This window comes from Dendropsophus ebraccatus, chromosome 7 (genome assembly GCF_027789765.1).
Source record: "Dendropsophus ebraccatus isolate aDenEbr1 chromosome 7, aDenEbr1.pat, whole genome shotgun sequence".
In the NCBI taxonomy this organism is placed as follows: domain Eukaryota; kingdom Metazoa; phylum Chordata; class Amphibia; order Anura; family Hylidae; genus Dendropsophus; species Dendropsophus ebraccatus.
The window spans coordinates 113,272,847-113,292,399 of NC_091460.1; the positions used below are offsets into that span (position 1 = coordinate 113,272,847).

General features: G+C 41.8%; 1 protein-coding gene across 2 annotated transcripts in view; it reads left to right on the forward strand.

Moving 5' to 3' along the window:
* The window catches only part of ARHGAP24 (Rho GTPase activating protein 24), a 536,725-nt gene that overhangs the window by 234,438 nt on the left and 282,734 nt on the right, over positions 1-19,553 (forward strand). For both annotated transcript variants that reach the window (XM_069978214.1, XM_069978213.1), the window contains one exon: positions 9,516-9,715. In XM_069978214.1, the coding sequence (XP_069834315.1) occupies positions 9,536-9,715 (180 nt within the window). In that variant the 5' untranslated portion in view covers positions 9,516-9,535. The remainder of the gene's footprint in view (positions 1-9,515; positions 9,716-19,553) is intronic.

A 19,553-nucleotide genomic window follows, 5' to 3' on the forward strand; every position in this document is an offset into this window, starting at 1 on the left:
AAGGGACAGCAACAGATCTGACTGATGATAAACGTTGCACAGTGCTGCAGAATAAGCTGGCGCTCTATAAATATCGCAATGGTTCGATACATCTGCAGTCACCTTTCCATGCAGACATTGTTGAAAACTTTATTTAGAACTGGGGAATTAAGTCGGGTAAATGGGCCAAGTAACTTTACTGAGAGAGATAAAACAGGTTTAAGTGCCAAGTGCTGGATGTTTAGCTTCGCATTCACGTTTCAGTGACTAAAATACAGCGGCCGTAAAAAGATACTTTTTCATAATGACGGACATTAAACAAGCAGAGTAGCAAGTGTAATTGTTTATCACCTGTGTCACTATTGCTGGAACAGAGGAATTCTTTTTAATGCGATAGTATTTTCCATGTAATGCAACGTCGTAAAGACAAAAAACGTTTACTAACATGTTAATATTGATGAGCGAGAATTTTTTTTATCATTAAATCTGAAAACTCTGTATACTGTTTAAAGTCTAACAAGCATTTCCAATATATTTAATGCTAAAAAGCTAGTATTCTGATAGTAGGAGGTGCTTGGTACATGGCATGGTAATAGTAGCAGTGGCCAAGTATCATTACCACTCATTACTTCCAGACTGATCATAGCAATAATTGCCCGGTGTGAATGCGCACTGTATATCATTAATCTTAATGGATTGTTTCCGAATAAATGTAATTTTTGAAATGTCGATTGCACATGTATAACCTACCTGCCCAATGCAGGGCCTCCTTAACAGTATTATGGGCCCCTGGGAAGAGCTGTGAACTGCGGCCTATCCCCCGACCAATTCCCCCCTTCCCCTCAACTTGTTTGTATAGGTGGCATGGAGTACCAGCACACACTGTTCACCAGTCCCCGCACAGAAAGCATTGAGCTCCGGTGAGACCTAAACGCCTCAGCATCCTCCCCTCAACCCCATCACCAATGCTTCTCATTTGTTGTAGAGCAGGACGCAGTGAGACGATGTCCTAGTGATGTTTCCTCCGTGCTCCACATTCAGGACAAGTTTGAGCCCCAGCCATGCTCCATGAAAACAGCTCCCGGATTGGATCCGGTCAGCCGCTGATGGTGAATGGGCTGAGCACTCAGGATTGGGAGCGGCCTCATCCATCCTCTCCCCAGCCTGTCATCTGGAGCTACAGGCAGCTGACACTGCTACAGTTCAGTCCCACTTCTGTCCCTCCTTTTCCTGCCCAGAGGCGCCCCCTATGAATCATGGACCCCTGGACAGCCGCCTACCCTGCCCAATGGGAAAGATGGCTCTGGCCCAATTCGTGGCCCCCCTGGACAGCCGCCTATCCTGCCCAATGGAAAAGACGGCTCTGGCCCAATGCATTGCCCCCCTGGACAGCCGCCTACCCTGCCCAATGGTAAAGACGGCTCTGGCCCAATGCATTGCCCCCCTGGACAGCCGCCTACCCTGCCCAATGGTAAAGACGGCTCTGGCCCAATGCGTGCCCCCCCTGGACAGTCGCATACCCTGCCCAATGGAAAAGACGGCTCTGGCCCAATACATTGCCCCCCTGGACAGCCGCCTACCCTGCCCAATGGTAAAGACGGCTCTGGCCCAATGCGTTCCCCCCCTGGACAGTCGCATACCCTGCCCAATGGAAAAGACGGCTCTGGCCCAATGCATTGCCCCCCTGGACAGTCGCCTACCCTGCCCAATGGAAAAGATGGCTCTGGCCCAATGCATGCCCCCCCTAGACAGCCGCCTAACCTGCCCAATGGAAAAGAGGGCTCTGGCCATGATTGGAGTGATCAGCTGTAATTCTATACAAAAATTGGTGGTGCTGTCCTCAGGGATACTATAAATGTTTTCCTATGCAGTGAAACGCTCAGTAGTTAATATGGGGGCGTCTGTCACATAGGTACATGTGTGACAGCTGCAATTTCTAGTGTTGAGGGAGTACTAAAATGTTTGAGTGCTCGTTACTTGAGTAACAATACCCATTAAAATCAATGGGAGATGCAAGCATTTTACCAGGTGCTCCCTGCTCAGCAGAGTAGAGGGTGCCTGGTTAAGCTATTTAATTTTTTTGTTCTATTTTTTTTTTGTGTGTGTGTGTCCCTTGAAGGGATGTTTAAATGAAATATACAAAAATGAGAAAAAAAAATGTAATAGGTTTCTGTAAGACACATTAGAACAGATGTATGTGAGTTGTAGTGTCTTTTGCAGAAACCTATTACATTTTTCTGTTTTAATTTTTGTATATTTCGTTTATACATCCTTATAAGGGACAAAATATATAACGAAAAAATATTGACTTTTACACGGCACAACAAATCAAGCAGCCGGGCTGCATGAATAATCCTTGTATTATTTGTGCGGCCAAGGAAACTAACAGCATGGATATGCATATGTCCCTACTGTCAGTTTCTAGATCACCAACAGTGCAAACATTATGCTGGTATACAAACCATCAGTGCTCCTGTGTGATCCGGCATCCCTCTCTCTGGCTCTTTCATTACCTCCTTCCACTGTCAATCATTCTGGAGGAGGTAGCAGGTAGGAGGTAGGTCGGGATGCCGGATCACACAGCAGCACTGATGGTATGTATATCCTGCAATACAGTAGATGCAATCAGCAGAGGATTGCAAATTTTCCTGCTCCTTGGGAGCGATAAAGCATTTCTAACAACACCCCTGGCCAAAAATCAGCCCATGTAAAAGACACTTAAAGCGACTCTGTACCCACAATCTGACCCCACCAAACCTCTTTTACCTTCAGATAGCTGCTTTTAATCCAAGATCAATCCCGGGGTCCATTCGGCAGGTGATGCAGTTATTGTCCTAAAAAACTACTTTTAAACTTGCAGCCCTGTGTCAAATTGGCTAGAGTACCCATGTCCTAGGATTGCCACACTCCTCTGCTCCTCCTCTCTGTCCTCCTCATCATTAGGAATGCCCCTAGAACAATTTCTCCTATTCATCACCTGTCTGACCACTGCTCACGTGCTGGATGGTTAAGGCACCTAAGCCTAGGGGCATTCCTAATGATGAGGAGTGTGGGGAGGAGGGATGGAAGGGTGTCATAATCCTAGGGCACAGACACTCTAGGCCACGCCAATTTGACATGGGGCTGCAGGTTTAAAAGTAGTTTTTTAGGACAATAACTGCATCACCTGCTGAACGGACCCCAGGACAGATCTTGGATTAAAAGCAGCTATCCGAAGGTACAAGTGGTTTGGGGGGGGGGGGGGGGCAGATTGTGGGTACAGGGTCACTTTACCATACCCTCCCTTAATGGAAAACTGCATCCTATAACTAATAGTGTAAAGTGAAGGACTATTCATAGTCAGCCTATATAAATGAGACTAGAGTAAGATAACTTTCTGAAAACTCTCTCGATTGTTCTTTTGTAAGGTTGCTGGGGCATTAAATCTTGCACAAGGATATGCAGTTAGTCATGTGTTTATGCAAAGGCCATATTGGTCTCGGACTATTGCTGCAGAGTTGTAGGATGCCAGGCTGCCCTTTTATCTTCTGCCAGCAGCTGATAATTAATAGGGTCATTTATAAATGAGAAAAATGGAGCCCCGTGGCACTTTTAATTCTCTGCTAATACGGATACACAGGTAGACGCTTGTATCCTTTGTTCATTCATTGTCCCCATAAAATGACTCTGTGCTTGTATTTAAAGAATTATGAATATAATGACAAAAAAAGAATAAAAAGTTACTTGGAGACAGATCTCTAGGTATCTGCATTAGAGATTCCCTGTGGTCATTTTGTAGAAAGTGTATTAATAGAAAAAAAAATCAAGAAGAACTCTTTCTACTGTAGCAGTTCGGTATTGTTATAGACTAAAACTTACAGAAACAGATCATAATCCAGCTATATGTTCTGATTATAATCTTATGATATCATTCCCCTGAATAGTATATGGAAACGTATCATACAGGCACACAGTCAGCAAAGTACAGGAATAAAGCATTTTTTTTCTAACATATTTAAAATGTAGATTTGTAGATTAATTCAATGCAAAAATGTAAAATCTTCCAGTACTTATCGTTTGGTGTATGCCCTGCAGGAAGTGGTGTATTCTTTCCAGTCTGACACAGTGCTCTCTGCTGCCACCTCTGTCCATGTCAGGAACTGCCCAGAGCAGGAGAGGTTTTGAATGGGAATTTTGTACTACTCTAGAGAGTTCCTGACATGGACAGAGATGGCAGCACTGTGTCAGACGGGAAAGAATACACCACTTCCTGCAGGACATACATAAGCTAAAAGGTTCTGGAAAACTAGAGATTTTTAATTAGAAGTAAACTACAAATCTATATAACTTTCTAACCCCAGTTGATTTAAAACGCCTTTTTTTCATCAGCACTCCCCTTAATTATATACTTATAAATACACGTTTAGTTAGCTGTAATATGCTTATAAAATGTTATGTTATGTAAGAAATTACATTGTACAATATAACTGACACACCACACTGCTTTACAGTGAAAAGAGAGCAAACACAGGAAGTCCCAGTCCTTTGTCCTCACACAAGGGAAGACACCTGTTATATTATCAGCTCTGCAGCCTACCAGGAGACCATGCTCTTTATTATGAAACAATTCAGTCAGTATGTCACTGTGTGGTTACAGAGGTTTTGGTGCTGTGTGACAGGAGAGCTGACCATACAATGCGAGCCTGCTTATGGTTCTCTGCTACTGAATTTGAACACACAGCTGCTGTACACATACACGGTGAAGGGATACACCTAGTGGCCATATGTATAACATTGATTTAAAGGGATATTGCAGGCAAACACTTTAAGTATTGTGACCAAAATCTATACAGTTTTGTAATGTATATGCATTTCAAGTTTTTTTTATCCGTACCCACGTTTTCCTGTGCGCCTCCCCCACTGGAAGTCCTGTCGTCCAGAACAAATCATTACAGTCACATCTCATGCCTTTCCAGTAGGTGCCATCTTGAGACATGACCTCACAGTGATGCATTACTGGATGTCAGTATAAGTGTCTTGTCTAGCTGGAGAATAAAGCAAGCACCCTTAAAGGGGTTATCCAGCGCTACAAAAACATGGCCACTTTCCCCCTCTCTTGTCTCCAGTTTGGGTGGGGTTTTGAAACTCAGTTCCATTGAAGTAAATGGAGCTTAATTGCAAACCGCACCTGAACTAGAGACAACAGTAGGGGGAAAAGTGGCCATGGTTTTGTAGTGCTGGATAACCCCTTTAAGTCTGGTCTAGTAACCTAAGTCCATATACTATAGGTATAAAAAGAAAATACTGCTTAGTAGTCACATAATATATAACTGTAGGGAAAAAACTACAACATAAGTAGCGTAAAATATATTTATTGTCGCTGTATTATTTTTACCAAGCCATAGCTAGATTTTCACTCTCTAAACATAAGTGTGACCTGGGTGAATAAAAATATCCTCCAGGACAGCGATTCTGCTCGTTCTTTTTATACCATATAATTTAGTGTCCTAAAGAAACTACTTTGCTTTTATAACTATAATACATATACCCAAGGGCGGTAGAATGCATGGGCTAATAGGAGTGTTACAAACACTGGACTCCAGAAAAGGAACATTTACTTACTATAGTAAAGAATTCCCGCATAGACCAGTGATAGATATATGTAATAACACTCAGGAAAATGGCACTAGGGAAAGGCAGGATGGAACACATGTTCCTGGACCATTTTCTTATCTCATCCCATATCGCCACCAGTATTGGGATGTTTTTTTTATTAAAGCAGCGTGTGGACCAATAAATTTTATCACACTACACACGAGAAAGAAAAATGTTTTGTTTTTCACAAGACTTCATTCCCAGATTAGCCGATCTATCATTTTCATTACGCTATTAACTCAGGTCCCTTTCAAGCTCGGGTTCCACCTTTCTCACAAGTCACAAGTTAATCTAATTTATAATGGGGCGATTTACATTTCGTTTTAGAAATAAACTATAAAAAGACGTAAAACTTGAATAAGTACTGTTGTTTTACTGTCAAATAAACACACAAGCTACCAGGACGCAATGTACTATATGGCTCAGGGTTTTGTCTTTTCCAGGACTAGTTCTAGTTCATTTCAACTCTTTGAGGCTATGTTCCCATCAGAGGAAAATGACAGCCGCGTCTTTCTGGACAGCTATAATTTTAGTGCCAAGAGACTCCTATCTATTGGTAATTACAGCCGCAAATTATGATCAAGAACACTATTGGCATCCGTCATTTTTTATAGATGGATGTCTTTTATCAGGATAACCATGTGCAGAGGATAACCCATCCATTAGATAATCATGTGCACAGGATAACCTGTCCATACATAACCATGTACACAGGATAACCTATCCACAAGATAACAATGTGCACAGAATAACCTATCCATAAGATAACAATGTGCACAGGATAACCCATCCATAAGATAACCATGTACACAGGATAACCTATCCATAAGATAACCATGTATACCGGATAACCTATCCATAAGATAACCATGTATACAGGATAACCTATCCATAAGATAACCATGTATACCGGATAACCTATCCATAAGATAACCATGTATACAGGATAACCTATCCATAAGATAACCATGTATACAGGATAACCTATCCATAAGATAACTATGTGCACAGGATAACCTATCTGTTAGATAACCAGGTACACAGGATAACCTATCCATAAGATAATAGTGTACACAGAATAACCTATCCATTAGATAACCATGTGCACAGGATAACCTATCCACAAGATAACCATGTGCACAGAATAACCTATCCATAAAATAGCCACGTACACAGGATAATTTATCCATAAGATAACAGTGTGCACAGGATAACCTGTCGATAAGATACACCATGTGCACAGAATAACCCATTCACAGGATACCCATGTACACAGGATAACCTATCCGTTAGATAACCACATGCACAGGATAACCTATCCATAAGATAGCCATGTACACAGGATAACCTATCCATAAAATAACCATGTACACAGGATAACCCATTCACAGAATAACCATGTGCACAGTATAACCTATCCATTAGATAACCACGTGCACAGGATAACCTATCCAAAGGATAACCATGTACACAGGACAACCTATCTATAAGATATCCTAAGGCATGCGCCTCTTTGTAAACGCGACTCGGAAAAAAGGCACAGAGCTTTATCTAAGACTGGTGTACTCGTACTTGATAAAAGACCCCTATGTGTCCACTGTATTCTTTCAGTGCTCCTATTAGTCAAATAGGGGAACCCTTTTTTGCCATTTTGGTTACCAGGAGTACAGATCTATAGCTGTAATAATCTGCCTTTACAAAGGGCAGCACGGTCAGTCGAAAGATTATCTTTACTATTTTTGTCCCTCTTATACTGTATGTATCAGTGTTTCTTGTGTATGACATGTTGAGATTTGTGGTTAATCGACTGCCCATAGCCAGTCCACGGACAGTCTATTTATTTTTCTTCAAACTTAGAATTGCTTCTATTATTCAGGTTTGCTTCCGCCTTTTTTTTTTAGTAATAAAAATGAGAAAATGTTAAGTTGACAAAAGTCCAGGGATGATATTTATTTGTGAGTAGTTCGGTAGTACAGTAAACCTGACACATAATGGAACATTTTTAGTAGTGATATAAAATTCAGATACAGGTGTAATGTCTCCTTATACGATATCAACCCTTCTTTTACAATTGCGTACAGCAACAAACATTGAGGATATAGAACAGAAAAGGCTACCCAGTCCATCTAATATGTTTAACCTAGTTTTTGCATTCTACTGTTGAATTTTCTACCACTTTAGCTACAGTATTATGGAACCAATAATTCCAAAATTGGAAAACTTAACTAATTTGAAAGTCGTTAATTCAGATGGACTCCTATAAATGTTGATGATTTGGAAAGCAGTTGCAAAGAGGTACCTAAATTCTCTGGAGGACACAGAAGACCTATGGTTTCATAGACAGCATGTAATGCCTCACTTTCTGTAGGTGCATGTTTTTCATTCCATCAGGTTGTACGCCACAATCTGTCCCATTGTGCACCAAAATTTTTCCATAACAAGAACAGGCAAGCACTTTGAGATACTAGAATTTACAAATACAAATGGGGACGTCCACTATTTGAGATGTGGACACAAAATATGAATCAGTTGGAGGTAGCAGGAATTTTTGGGACACAATAATGATTATACTGTAATAGTCATAATATGTACTTACTAAAGATGAGTGAACCGGGTTCGAGTTTGAGTCGATCCGAACCCGAACGTGCGGTATTTGATTAGCGGTGGCTGCTGAACTTGGATAAAGCTCTAAGGTGGTCTGGAAACATGGATACAGCCAATGACTATATCCATGTTTTCCACATAGCCTTAGGGCTTTATCCAAGTTCAGCAGCCACCGCTAATCAAATGCCGAAAGTTCGGGTTCGGATCGACTCGAGCATGCTCGAGGTTCGCTCATCTCTAGTACTTACCACCAATTAATGATAAATTCCCACCACTGTGTTTATTGCCCACTAGAAAAATTAACTTTGCACAGGTCTATTTTGTTAACCGTTTTTTCTTTGTGTGTGTCATTAAAAACTATGTTTCCTACTAATAGGAAGCAACATATCCCATCGGGTAAGACTTTAACTTCTGAATACAAACTCTGAATAAGAGGGAAGTGAAGAATGTACGGGAAAGACATCATCAAGATCGTGTGTCCCACACAAACAGCTGTACATTCAGCCCTCAAAATCAGGCTTGGACTGGCCCAATGGGGAACTGGAGAATCCTCTGGTGCCCCCCCCCCCCCCCCCCCCAGCTAGAGTGTACCCTCTAGGTAGTTCTTCTCCTAAGCTCTTTATACTGTAAGTACTCATAATGAATGCTTACAGTTAAGTGTAGTGGTCTGATTGACAGAATGTGAAGGAATTGGCGTCCTAACAACAGATTAAAGTTCTGACTTTGGCTTTATAGAGTACAGTAAGCAAGTATCTAAAATATGTTGACTTTTGCTTAATGTATAGGGCCTTTAATCAATATCTGAGTCTAAATCAATGTTCTTTACAACAGATGGTTCAAAAACTTTACAGTGTTGTTGAGGTCACCGTGGAAGTATATAGGTTTTTGCATTGATCAAAATGTTAATCTTTAGCACCGTACTGTACTTGTGAGAGGCTGAGATGGTCCACGGTGACTTTATTTTTCTTCTACAAAGAAGAACCGCAGAGGAGAAAGGTTGACTGTGTTCCATACTACCTGACACATCCATGATTTGCTCCCTTTCTTTGTTTGCCTTTTACAGCTGAACCACACTTTAAAAAGTAGGTTAGTTCCCCGCTGACTGCCACAGGCATGGAGATAAGTTTGAAGAATACAGTAGGAACCCTTGCAGTGCAACTTTTGTTGTCAGGGACTATTTATTTTACCATTATGTCTCTACTGAAGAAACTATTTTACCTTCTTTTTTCCTTCCTTTCCTCTGGAACAAAGATGATCTCTTGTATTTTGATTTCTCTCTTCTCTTGTTTCTTTAACAGAAAAGTCTATCAGTCTGATTATGGATGACTACAATGTCTCTGCGGAGAGCCCCCAAACTGGCCAAGGACGGCAGAATGCAATTAAGTGTGGATGGCTGCGGAAGCAAGGAGGTTTTGTCAAGACCTGGCACACGCGCTGGTTTGTTCTCAAGGGAGACCAGCTCTATTATTTCAAAGATGAAGATGAAATGAAACCTTTGGTGAGTAAATGAAACAGAAGAGAACCAGAACCAAGAGATATTAGGAGCACAATATAACAAGAGGTGATATATTATCACTTGGGTATGTTCACGCACCTCGCTGCAGAGGGGTCAGCCTGTGCTGGACCAGAAATGGGTTGTGATGGTGCTATGGGTGTCATGTGGTCATTTTGAGTTGCTCTTATATAGTATAAAGGACAGTATATAACTTATGCTGCATTGCATGTTCATTATATACCATTCAAACACACCAGATGTGCACTGTGACAATAGGAAGTTTCTTTCTATAGGAATTAGCACTATTTCTGTGGGTACTAACCTGCCGGTCTAGAACTTCAAATATCATTCAATCTACCTACTATATAAACACAGAGATCCTGTTCTTACCTCCTTAAGTTTAGCAGTTTGGAGAGTTTCCTCTTAGGTTATATGCATACGGAGTAAGGCTATGTTTACACAGCATATCTTTTTGTAAAAATACAGCCGTTGTTGCAATAGGCAACAACGGCCGTACTTTCTATGAAAAGACACACTTCCTGTTCTTCTATGGGATCCCGGCCAGAGTGTATACACATTGCAACATTGTATACACAAGCGGCCCCGCATGTCAGTTTTCTGTGACCGCTATTCAGTGAATAGTGGCCGTAGAAAATCATGTCAGTGCACACTTTGGAGCAAGCGGCTGCCACCACTCGCTTCATAGTGTGCTGTGGGGAGTTCTGATGCGGGCGCGCGCTGATGCGCCCACATCAGAACTCTACCGCCATTAAAATCAGCCGGCCGATATTGCAGTGGCGGCCGGGATGATCTTTGCAGAGACCGGCCGTTCCGTTACCTGGCCGGGTCACGGAACGGCCGGTACAATACACTGTGTGAACAGGGCCTAATTCTGTCGGAAAACTCTGTGTGGGATCTGTCGCTCGTCCCCGCAACCTCCCGCTTCCCTAGGCTCCATAGGCTCAATTATATGGTTGGGCAGATTCCATTGTTATGACAATTCTTTGGATGGATGACAGAATGCGCCCGAGTTTATAGTGGAGCCTACGGCACAGGCGGAGAGGGAAGTGGGAGTGTGCAGGGACGAGCTGTGGATTCCGCATGGAGTTTTCCGACAGAATTACTCTGTGTGCATCTTCCCTTACACAAGAAAGAAGACCCAGCATACTACTAGGCATAACAGAGGGGCACAGTTCTTTAAAAAACCTTGGGAGTTTGGACCTGTGCCACTTGCTGTAGCAGCAAGAGTGATGTTGCGCAATACCGTGGTATATGGACTAATAGTCTGTATACCACATTATGGCCTATGTTCCCATTACTAGGCTTAATCGAACATCGGAAAAAGCTAGGTTATCCAGCGCTACAAAAACATAGCCACTTTTACCCCTCTCTTGTCTCCAGTTCAGGTGTAGTTTGCAATTAAGCTCCATTTACTTCTATGGAACTGAGTTTGAAACCCCACCCAAACTGGAGACAAGAAGGGGAAAAAGTGGGCATGTTTTTGTAGCACTGGATAACCCCTTTAATATAGCCCTACAGGAACGTGCCTTCCACTGAAAAACTTTTTTCCCACTATAAAAAGTTAACCTCTAGCTATGTTAGATTGTAATATAGGCTAACTAAGCAATTTAAAGTGTTCAGTCGCTTTTCCACTCAACTTCACTCCTTTTTTCCCCCCGGAGATGGTACCCACAGTCTTCCGTGTGTCAGAGGTACACCTGGCCTGGTGTGAGCAAGCCAAGTCCGCACTGACATCGGTGCTTGGAGAAGTTCCTCCTGCCGTGTCACCCGTTCAGCCACGCATGGGCAGGCGCCATCTTGCATATAATTTTGGATTAAAAAAAGGTTCAAATGAATTAACAGAGCTACAGAGATGGCTCAAAATACTCAAGGGGTATGGTGAGTAGGGGATAGGCGAAATACCCCTTTAAATAGAGAAGAAAAATAAAATCAGGGTGTTATTCACTCCACCAACCTACTTGAAGGCAGTCAGATCCCCACAGATCAACAAATTATCCGTATTCTATAATTAAAGGATAACTTTTGATTGTAGGGTAGTCCCTTTAAAAGTTTCCATTATGTGTATGGCAAATATTGGTACAGGTCTTGAGCTCAGATATGTACAAAGAAAGATTCTACTTCTAGAAAAGCAATGGTGGGATTCGAGAACTCTGAATAGAATAAATATCTTCTGGCATGGCTTACATGATAACTTATCTGAGGCATGAATATTCCACAAGCGATTCCTATCTTATACTGTATGCACAGCTGACACTATAGGTTTTAATAACCTGATATATACTTATGAGAAAAATCTTTTTTTTCTGCTGGAATATGAATCACTGGTGGCCTTGGGAAATTTAGGCAGTACAAGCTGTAAAGGTCATCTATATGGCTGCGCTCTATGGCTTTTAGAATAGACGAGCTGGAATTTCAAAGGCAGCTTTTGTGTGGTTGAGCTGCAATGTTGGAATTTCCAGCACTTGTTTTGCTGTTTCCAAGAAGAAATGTTACTTTGCTTTTTTGTGAAGGCGATTATTGAATAGCAAAGTAAGCTGAAGGCTATTTTCACTTATGTCATGGGATGTTTTATTTTAAGTACAATCATATTTCCATTTTACTCTTTATTTTGTAATACAAAGGGTTTCAGATAATATGTAGTATTGTCACCAATTAGAATTCACCATTCATTTTTCTAATGGTAGATTGCTAGTCAACAGGATTAGTCAGTCAGTCACCCCTATTTTATACTTTACTTTTTAAAGGGATTATGCAGGATTAGAAAAAAACAGCTCCACCCCTGTCCTCAGGTTGTATGGGGTATTACAATTCAGCTCCATTTAATTCAATGCAACTAAGCTGCAAATCCCCATCCAAACTGGGAACAAGAGAGGTGCTGTTTCTCGAATAAAGTGTTCATGTTTTTTTAAGCCTGGACAACCCCTTAAAATCTACATTGCTTTATGTAAATATTTTGTGCTGAGTGTCTGGTACTGTCTTTCTAACAATAAGATGAAGCAAAGTCCAGGTCTGGTTTAAAGACAATAGGTAAAATTGTCATAAGTATAAATTTATAAGAGAAGATAATGAGATAGGTCAAAGCCACTTAGTTAATGAAAGTGACTTTGCTGAAAGAAGAATTATACTTAAAATCGATCTGTCGGCTCCCCCTGGATGTAGGCTTCACATTTTGTAAAATACCTATATGTCTTCATTATTAGCCGTGTTCCATTATTATGATGTAAGATATCTAGTTGTCTTTATTCCTAAGTTGCATTCCTTCAAGATAATGTCACAGTCTATACAGTATCTCTAAGGCTATGTTCGCACATTTTGGAAGGACGTCATTTTGAGCCACAAATACGGCCATAGGACAAGAGCATACATCATTTTTTTGCCCGTATGATGTATTTTTTTGGTGCATCCAAGTGGTGCATACAAATAACAAAAAGGCCATTATTTCACAAATGTGAGCTGTTGTTTTAAAATGACGGTCGTTATTTGGGCACAAACAGATGGCCGTACACAAAAAAAGTCTGTCAAACGGCCAAAAAAAGACTTGTGTCTTTGTGGCCTGGTTGTTGCCTTATTCTGCAAATTAATCCCCATTAGGGAGGTAATTGGTTCCCTTTAAGTTTTTTTTTCTTTTTTTTTTAAACATATGATTCCATTACTGATATACTTCAATTTATTACTGTGAAAATTTTGTAGCCTGTCTTTTGGGCCTTAAGAATACATAAGGTGTAACTGTATCATTGAAAAGTTACTAGGTATAATTTACCTGATAGGCCTGAGTGTACTGGTGTTTAGAACATTCAATATTAGAGAGGGATTTAATCCATTCTGAAAATGGGATGTGTCAGCACTTCGAAGTCTAAGGAATGGATTTTCTGCTATCATTCTCACGGTTTATGTTACCTTCTAGCTGCACAGAAATATTTACTATTCATGTACAGTAATGATTATCTACTACCTTGCCACCCTCGGGAGACTAGCGCAATACTTGGAATATTTCTAATAATGCCTTTCACAAACCATATGAGAAATTTTAACTTCTGCATATTAATTATTCATGGAGTCAGGAAGGAGTCTTTTTTTTTCCTTCTTCTGGATTGACGTTGCAGGGTTAAAGGGAACCAATCACGCCGAAATTGCCCCCATTGATAAGGAAGCGTGCTGGTACATCAGCCAGCACGCTTCCCAAACATCCCCCTGTCCCCTCCGTCCCCTCTTTTGTTAGCCCGTAATCTTACTTTTGTGATGTCCCGCGCCGTATGCTAATCAGCCCCAAGTAGTCAAGGTGGGCTGAACTAGTCAAGGTGGGCTGTACTAGTCACGGTCCTGGGCGCTGTAATCACGCCCAGAGGGGCGTGATTCAAAGACCTTCGCTCCGCCGACGTCATCTCTGGCCCGCGTTAACGTCGGCGGCATGCCGCGTCTTTCGCATGCCGCGCATGCGCAGTACGGCGGGAGAAGACGCTGACGTACTGCGCGTGCGCGGCGTGCGGAAGACGTCGGCGGGCGCTTGCGTTCCTACGCCGATGTCTTCCGCACACCGCGCACGCGCAGTATGTCAGCGTCTTCTCGCATGCGAAAGACGCGGCGCGCCGACGACGTGAGCGCGGGCCAGAGATGACGTCGGCGGAGCGAAGGTCTTTGAATCACGCCCCTCTGGGCGTGACTACAGCGCCCAGGACCGTGACTAGTACAGACCACCTTGACTAGTTCAGCCCACCTTGACTACTTGGGGCTGATTAGCATACGGTGCGGGACATCACAAAAGTAAGATTATGGGCTAACAAAAGAGGGGACGGAGGGGACAGGGGGATGTTTGGGAAGCATGCTGGCTGATGTACCAGCACGCTTCCTTATCAATGGGGGCAATTTCGGCGTGATTGGTTCCCTTTAATAGAATTAACTGGATGAACGAATATTTTTCAGCCTTAAAAACTATCTTACTATAACAGGCTCTGTTATTATGAGGCTATATTCCCACAATGTCTTTTTTTTTTTTTTTGGGCTGTTTGAGGCCAAATAACGGCTGTTTTTTCATAATAATAGCTGTTATTTGTACATTAATGCCCATCATTGTTATACAATGGCCTTTATTTAGTCACAAGTGGCCTAAAAAAGACGTTAAACTAGCAGAGACGTTAGCCTGACAGAGCAAATACACTTTAGGACTACTACCACAAAACGTCTTTTTTCGGCCATTTGACTGACTTTTTTTGGGGGGGGACGGCCATCATTTCGCAAACAAATAACATGAAACAGCCAAAAATGTGGCTGCTGAGTGGCCAACAAAATACATTGTGTGGTTGTAGCCCTAGGCCATGTTCACACAACGGCTGGGGCACGGAATGGCCAGATTCAGAAAAGATAATCCCGGCTGGTACTGCAGTGCGCTCTTGCATCCAAATTCCCCGCTGCTCACAATGGAGCGTGCGGCCGGACCTGCACGCTCCATTGTGTGAACTGACAGGGTTTTCTGCGGTAGCTATTCATTGAATAGCAGTCGCAGAAAACTGACAGCTCAGTTTCTTGCGGCGCCACTAGGTATGCCAGCCAGAGTGTATACCATGTGTACACATTCCGGCCGGGATTCCATAGAGGGCAGCACAGTATAAGTTCAGTATTAATCACGGCTGTTGTTTAAATGTCCATGATTAATACTGAACTTATGTTGTGCGAACATAGCCGCAAAGTGTATTTGCTCCATTAGGCTATGTTCCCACAACATATTTTTTTGCAAATGAAACAAAGATAGAATCTCCAATATCTGCATGCCATGTAATTTTTTGCAAGAATTCTAAAAAGTTAGACGGAGGAAATAGGGGGGGGGGGGAGTTAATATCCCATCTCTAGACTTCTCTTACACCGAATCAAATTTAGATTTCATCCATGAGGTAGGAAGTTTTTTTTAGAATAATTTTATTTAGTCAAATTGAAAAGTCAAATTGAAATACCTGTAGATTATGGCCGCACTGTATATGAGAGCTGGAGTGCCAGTTAAATTTATCTGTGTTATTACCTAGAAGTGAATTTAATTTAAGTTGTTTGAATATTGCTCAGTATTCAATTACCAAGACGTATTGTCTGGCACAGAAGCTATTTCAAATTAGTCACATACCAGGCTCCTATTACTGAACACTGGGTTATAATCTAGGGGGGAGTCCCCTGACCATTCTGTGGTAGAAATGTTTTTAGAGGTAGAGAACATTACATCAGATTTCATTAAAAGAAATCTGTACCAGTTATAGAGCTGCAGACAGTGGTGTAGCTGCCGTGAAGGCAGACCAAGCAACTGCTATGAGGCCCGTGCACTAAAGGGGCCTGCAAGTCCCAACTGGCATTTGGTCCGTTAACTGAGAGAGTTCATGATGAATGCTCACAGTTAAATGCTACAGTGCTCTGACAGAGGAAATAGGCATTGGTTTCCCAACCTGCCAGTCTCTCTTGTTACCGAAGGCAGCACTACACCCCCAGCCACAAGAGGCCTCTTCTCTCTGTCCCGATTTCCCGACACATGGGTGAAATCACGCATGTGTTTTACAGCTGGGAGAAAGAAGAAATGCAGGGGGATTGCCTACTGTTTTTTGCTATGAGGCTCCTTAAAGGGAACCAATCACGGCGAAAATCACCCATAATGATAAGAAAACGTGCTGGCACATCACCCAGCATGCTTCCCAAACATCCCCCTGTACCCTCCGTACACCCCTCTATTACACCGTATTCTTACTTTTATGATGTCCCGCGCTGTATGTAAATGCCGGGCAAGTAGCCACGGTGGGCGTATCTAGTCACGTGCCTGGGCGTATCTAGTCACGGTCCTGGGCGTATCTAGTTATGGTCCTGGGCACTTGGAATCGATGTAATCACGCCCAGAGGGGCATGATCGAAAGACCTGCATTCCGCCGACGTCACCTGGGGCCTACGCTCCACGTCGGCGCCGTGCTGACGTCTTCAATGGCCATGGCAATGTTTTGGCAATGTCAATGACGTCTTGTATGTGGCCATGGCAATGTCCTGCCATGTCAGTAATTGGCTGAGCAAGGAAGTTCCTGTATGGGCGTGATGTCATTGGAAGCAGAAAGAATTTGTTTAGTATTTTTCTACAACACCAGCAATGGATAATTTTGTTCCCCACAGACAAACTTAAAAAACAGATGCTAGTGCTAAAAATACACAAAAAAATTAAATCTGCTCATGTACCTCTTGTACATCTCACAGTTTTTTCTTTTAAATCAACTGGTGCCAGAAAGTGCCAGAGATTTGTAATTTGCGTCTATTAAAAAATCATTACAATCCGGAGAGCATGAGAGGTTTTCTACAGGGATTTGCTTCTGCTCTGGACAGTTCCTGTCAGGGACAGAGGTGGCAGTAGAGAGCACTGTTAGATTTTTTAATGGCAAAATATAAATCTCCATCACTTTCTGGAACCAGTTGATCTGAAAGAAAAAAAAATTGTTGAACAACCCCTTTAATACTTTAGTTGTCTTATGACTTTCAGGCCTTGTATACATTGAGATGTTGGCATACCTCTGGCACAGTGGCTTGGTGTATGGCTAGGTTCACACACGGCCTTCATATGATGTCCATCTTTTTGGACGTCTGTCATTTTGAGGCCAAATAACGTCCTTTATTTTGACATCGCTGTAAAATAACGGACATTATTTGGCCACCAAATTGACAGACGTTCAAAAAACACAGCGTCAAACCTTCCCAGCTACACCCCTATGAATTAATATACTATGTATAGAATGGAAAACGAAGTGGAAACATCCACAGATTTTCGTGTCTCGTATTGCCATATGAGAGCCAGCCAAGCGTTGTCTTCAGAAATGAGCTTCAATTAATTCTGGGTGTTAAGACAGAAGCGTTTTACTATGATAGTTTCCGAATGTCTAACGTCTTCATTGTGGCTATGAAAAGCAAGAATACATTTAGTGGAGGGCTGTCTGCCAAATGGCGTACGTGTAGATGATTCCCATATGCTTTAATACATTAATTTAGTGTAGCATGGCAGATATGATATCAGTGTTACCAATAAATGTGCCGCAACAGACTTGTATATGTTTTGAGAGCGTTACCCGATAAAATGTGTAAACTGTGTATTTCTCAGCTGAACAACAAACAGCTATTTCTTTTACTTTTTATTAGTTTATTGTAATTATACGTTCTATATGGAATAGGCACTTTAGGGAGATTTATCAAAAGGGTGTAAAGTAGAGTTGTCTTAGTTGCCCCTAGCAACCAATCAGATTCCACCTTTCATTTTTAAAAGAATCTGTGAGGAATGAAAGGTGGAATCTGATAGGTTGCTAGGGGGAACTAAGACAATTCTACTTTACACCATTTTGATAAATCTCCCCCTTTGTTACTAGGATAAATGTTTGAGGAAAAACTAAAGTGGTGAGGCAGATTTACTATAGCAAATAGCAATAGTTTACATGGTTTGTGGCATTATTAGTATTTACTAACGGAAAAACGGCGGAAATTTAGGGCAGAACCCCCACCCGCAGACTTCACTCAGAGTCCCGCCTGCTTTCTGTCTCAATGGGATGCCTCATGCGCCTCCACTCTCGGATGCGCGTGAGGCATCCTATTGAAATAGATTGCAGGCGGGATTCTGAGCAGACTCTGTGGGCGGGGGTTTCGCTCAGAATTTCTATCTGTTTTGCATAGTGTGAATAGTCCCTTAAAGGGGAACCAGTCACTGGTCATCGGAAGCATTACATACAATGCTATAAAACCCCCAGCACTGATTCTGACCATAAAACTAATCACAACCAGCTCTCCTCCTAGCCCCCGAAAATAAACTTTTAACATTTCCTGTGCTACAAGCTAATTGCTTTTATTTAGTCATCTGGGCGGTCCTTTTTGGCCAAGTAGTCACGGCTTGCTGGAGATCTTGGACGTAATCATGCCGCTCTGGGCATGATAACAATTGCAGAGCTTGCAGCGTCACAGAGGCTGTGCTGCAATCTTGTATGGACACCAACGTCATCACTTGGCCGGACATATTTCAGGTACGGCCTAGCCATGATGTTGGTGTCTATACAAGACTACAGCACAGCCCCCCTATGTGATGATGCAAGCTCTGCAATTGTAATAACTCCCATAAAAGGGTTATTATATCCGTAATCTGCCACCAGAAAAATTGCAAAAAATGCAAAATTCTGCTGGCGCAAGGCTACGTATGCTTCAGACCAGGTGCATACATTTAGCTTATTTGTTAGAAAAAAAATGCCGTGTGGGATTTTATCAAGCCATGAACAGTATTTGATAAATTGAAAAGAGCAAGGAGAAGTACAAATGGCTGGAAATAGATGCAACTATAGGCCATAAGATATCTTGCAGTCCAATGCAACCCAACAACTTTACTTTCAGTATGTATATAAAAGAACCCCTGATATTTATCATGAATTAGAAACCTACTGCGTGTGCTGTGTCGTGAATTTACTTCTGTACTTCTAAGCATGGATGTGATGGTTCCTATTTGTGAATTTGTATGATTTTTTTTTAAAGTCAAATATTAAACAAACATCAAAGTGAACCTGTCATTATTAAAAAAAAAGTTTTGACATGTCAAAAGTTGTGATCGGAGTGTTCACACCCTTACTGATCGAAAGATAGATTGGTATAGGTCTGAACACTCACACCCTGATGGTTCAAAACTTTTGACACGTCTTTATGGCATGTAAAAAGTTTTTTTTTTTTTTTTTATAACGACAGGTACGCTTTAAAGATTATTCACTTATATCTAGTGAAAATTAATTGTATATATCTATATATTTTAAAGGGGAATGTCAGTGATTTTTTTTCCCTTTCAAATCAATTA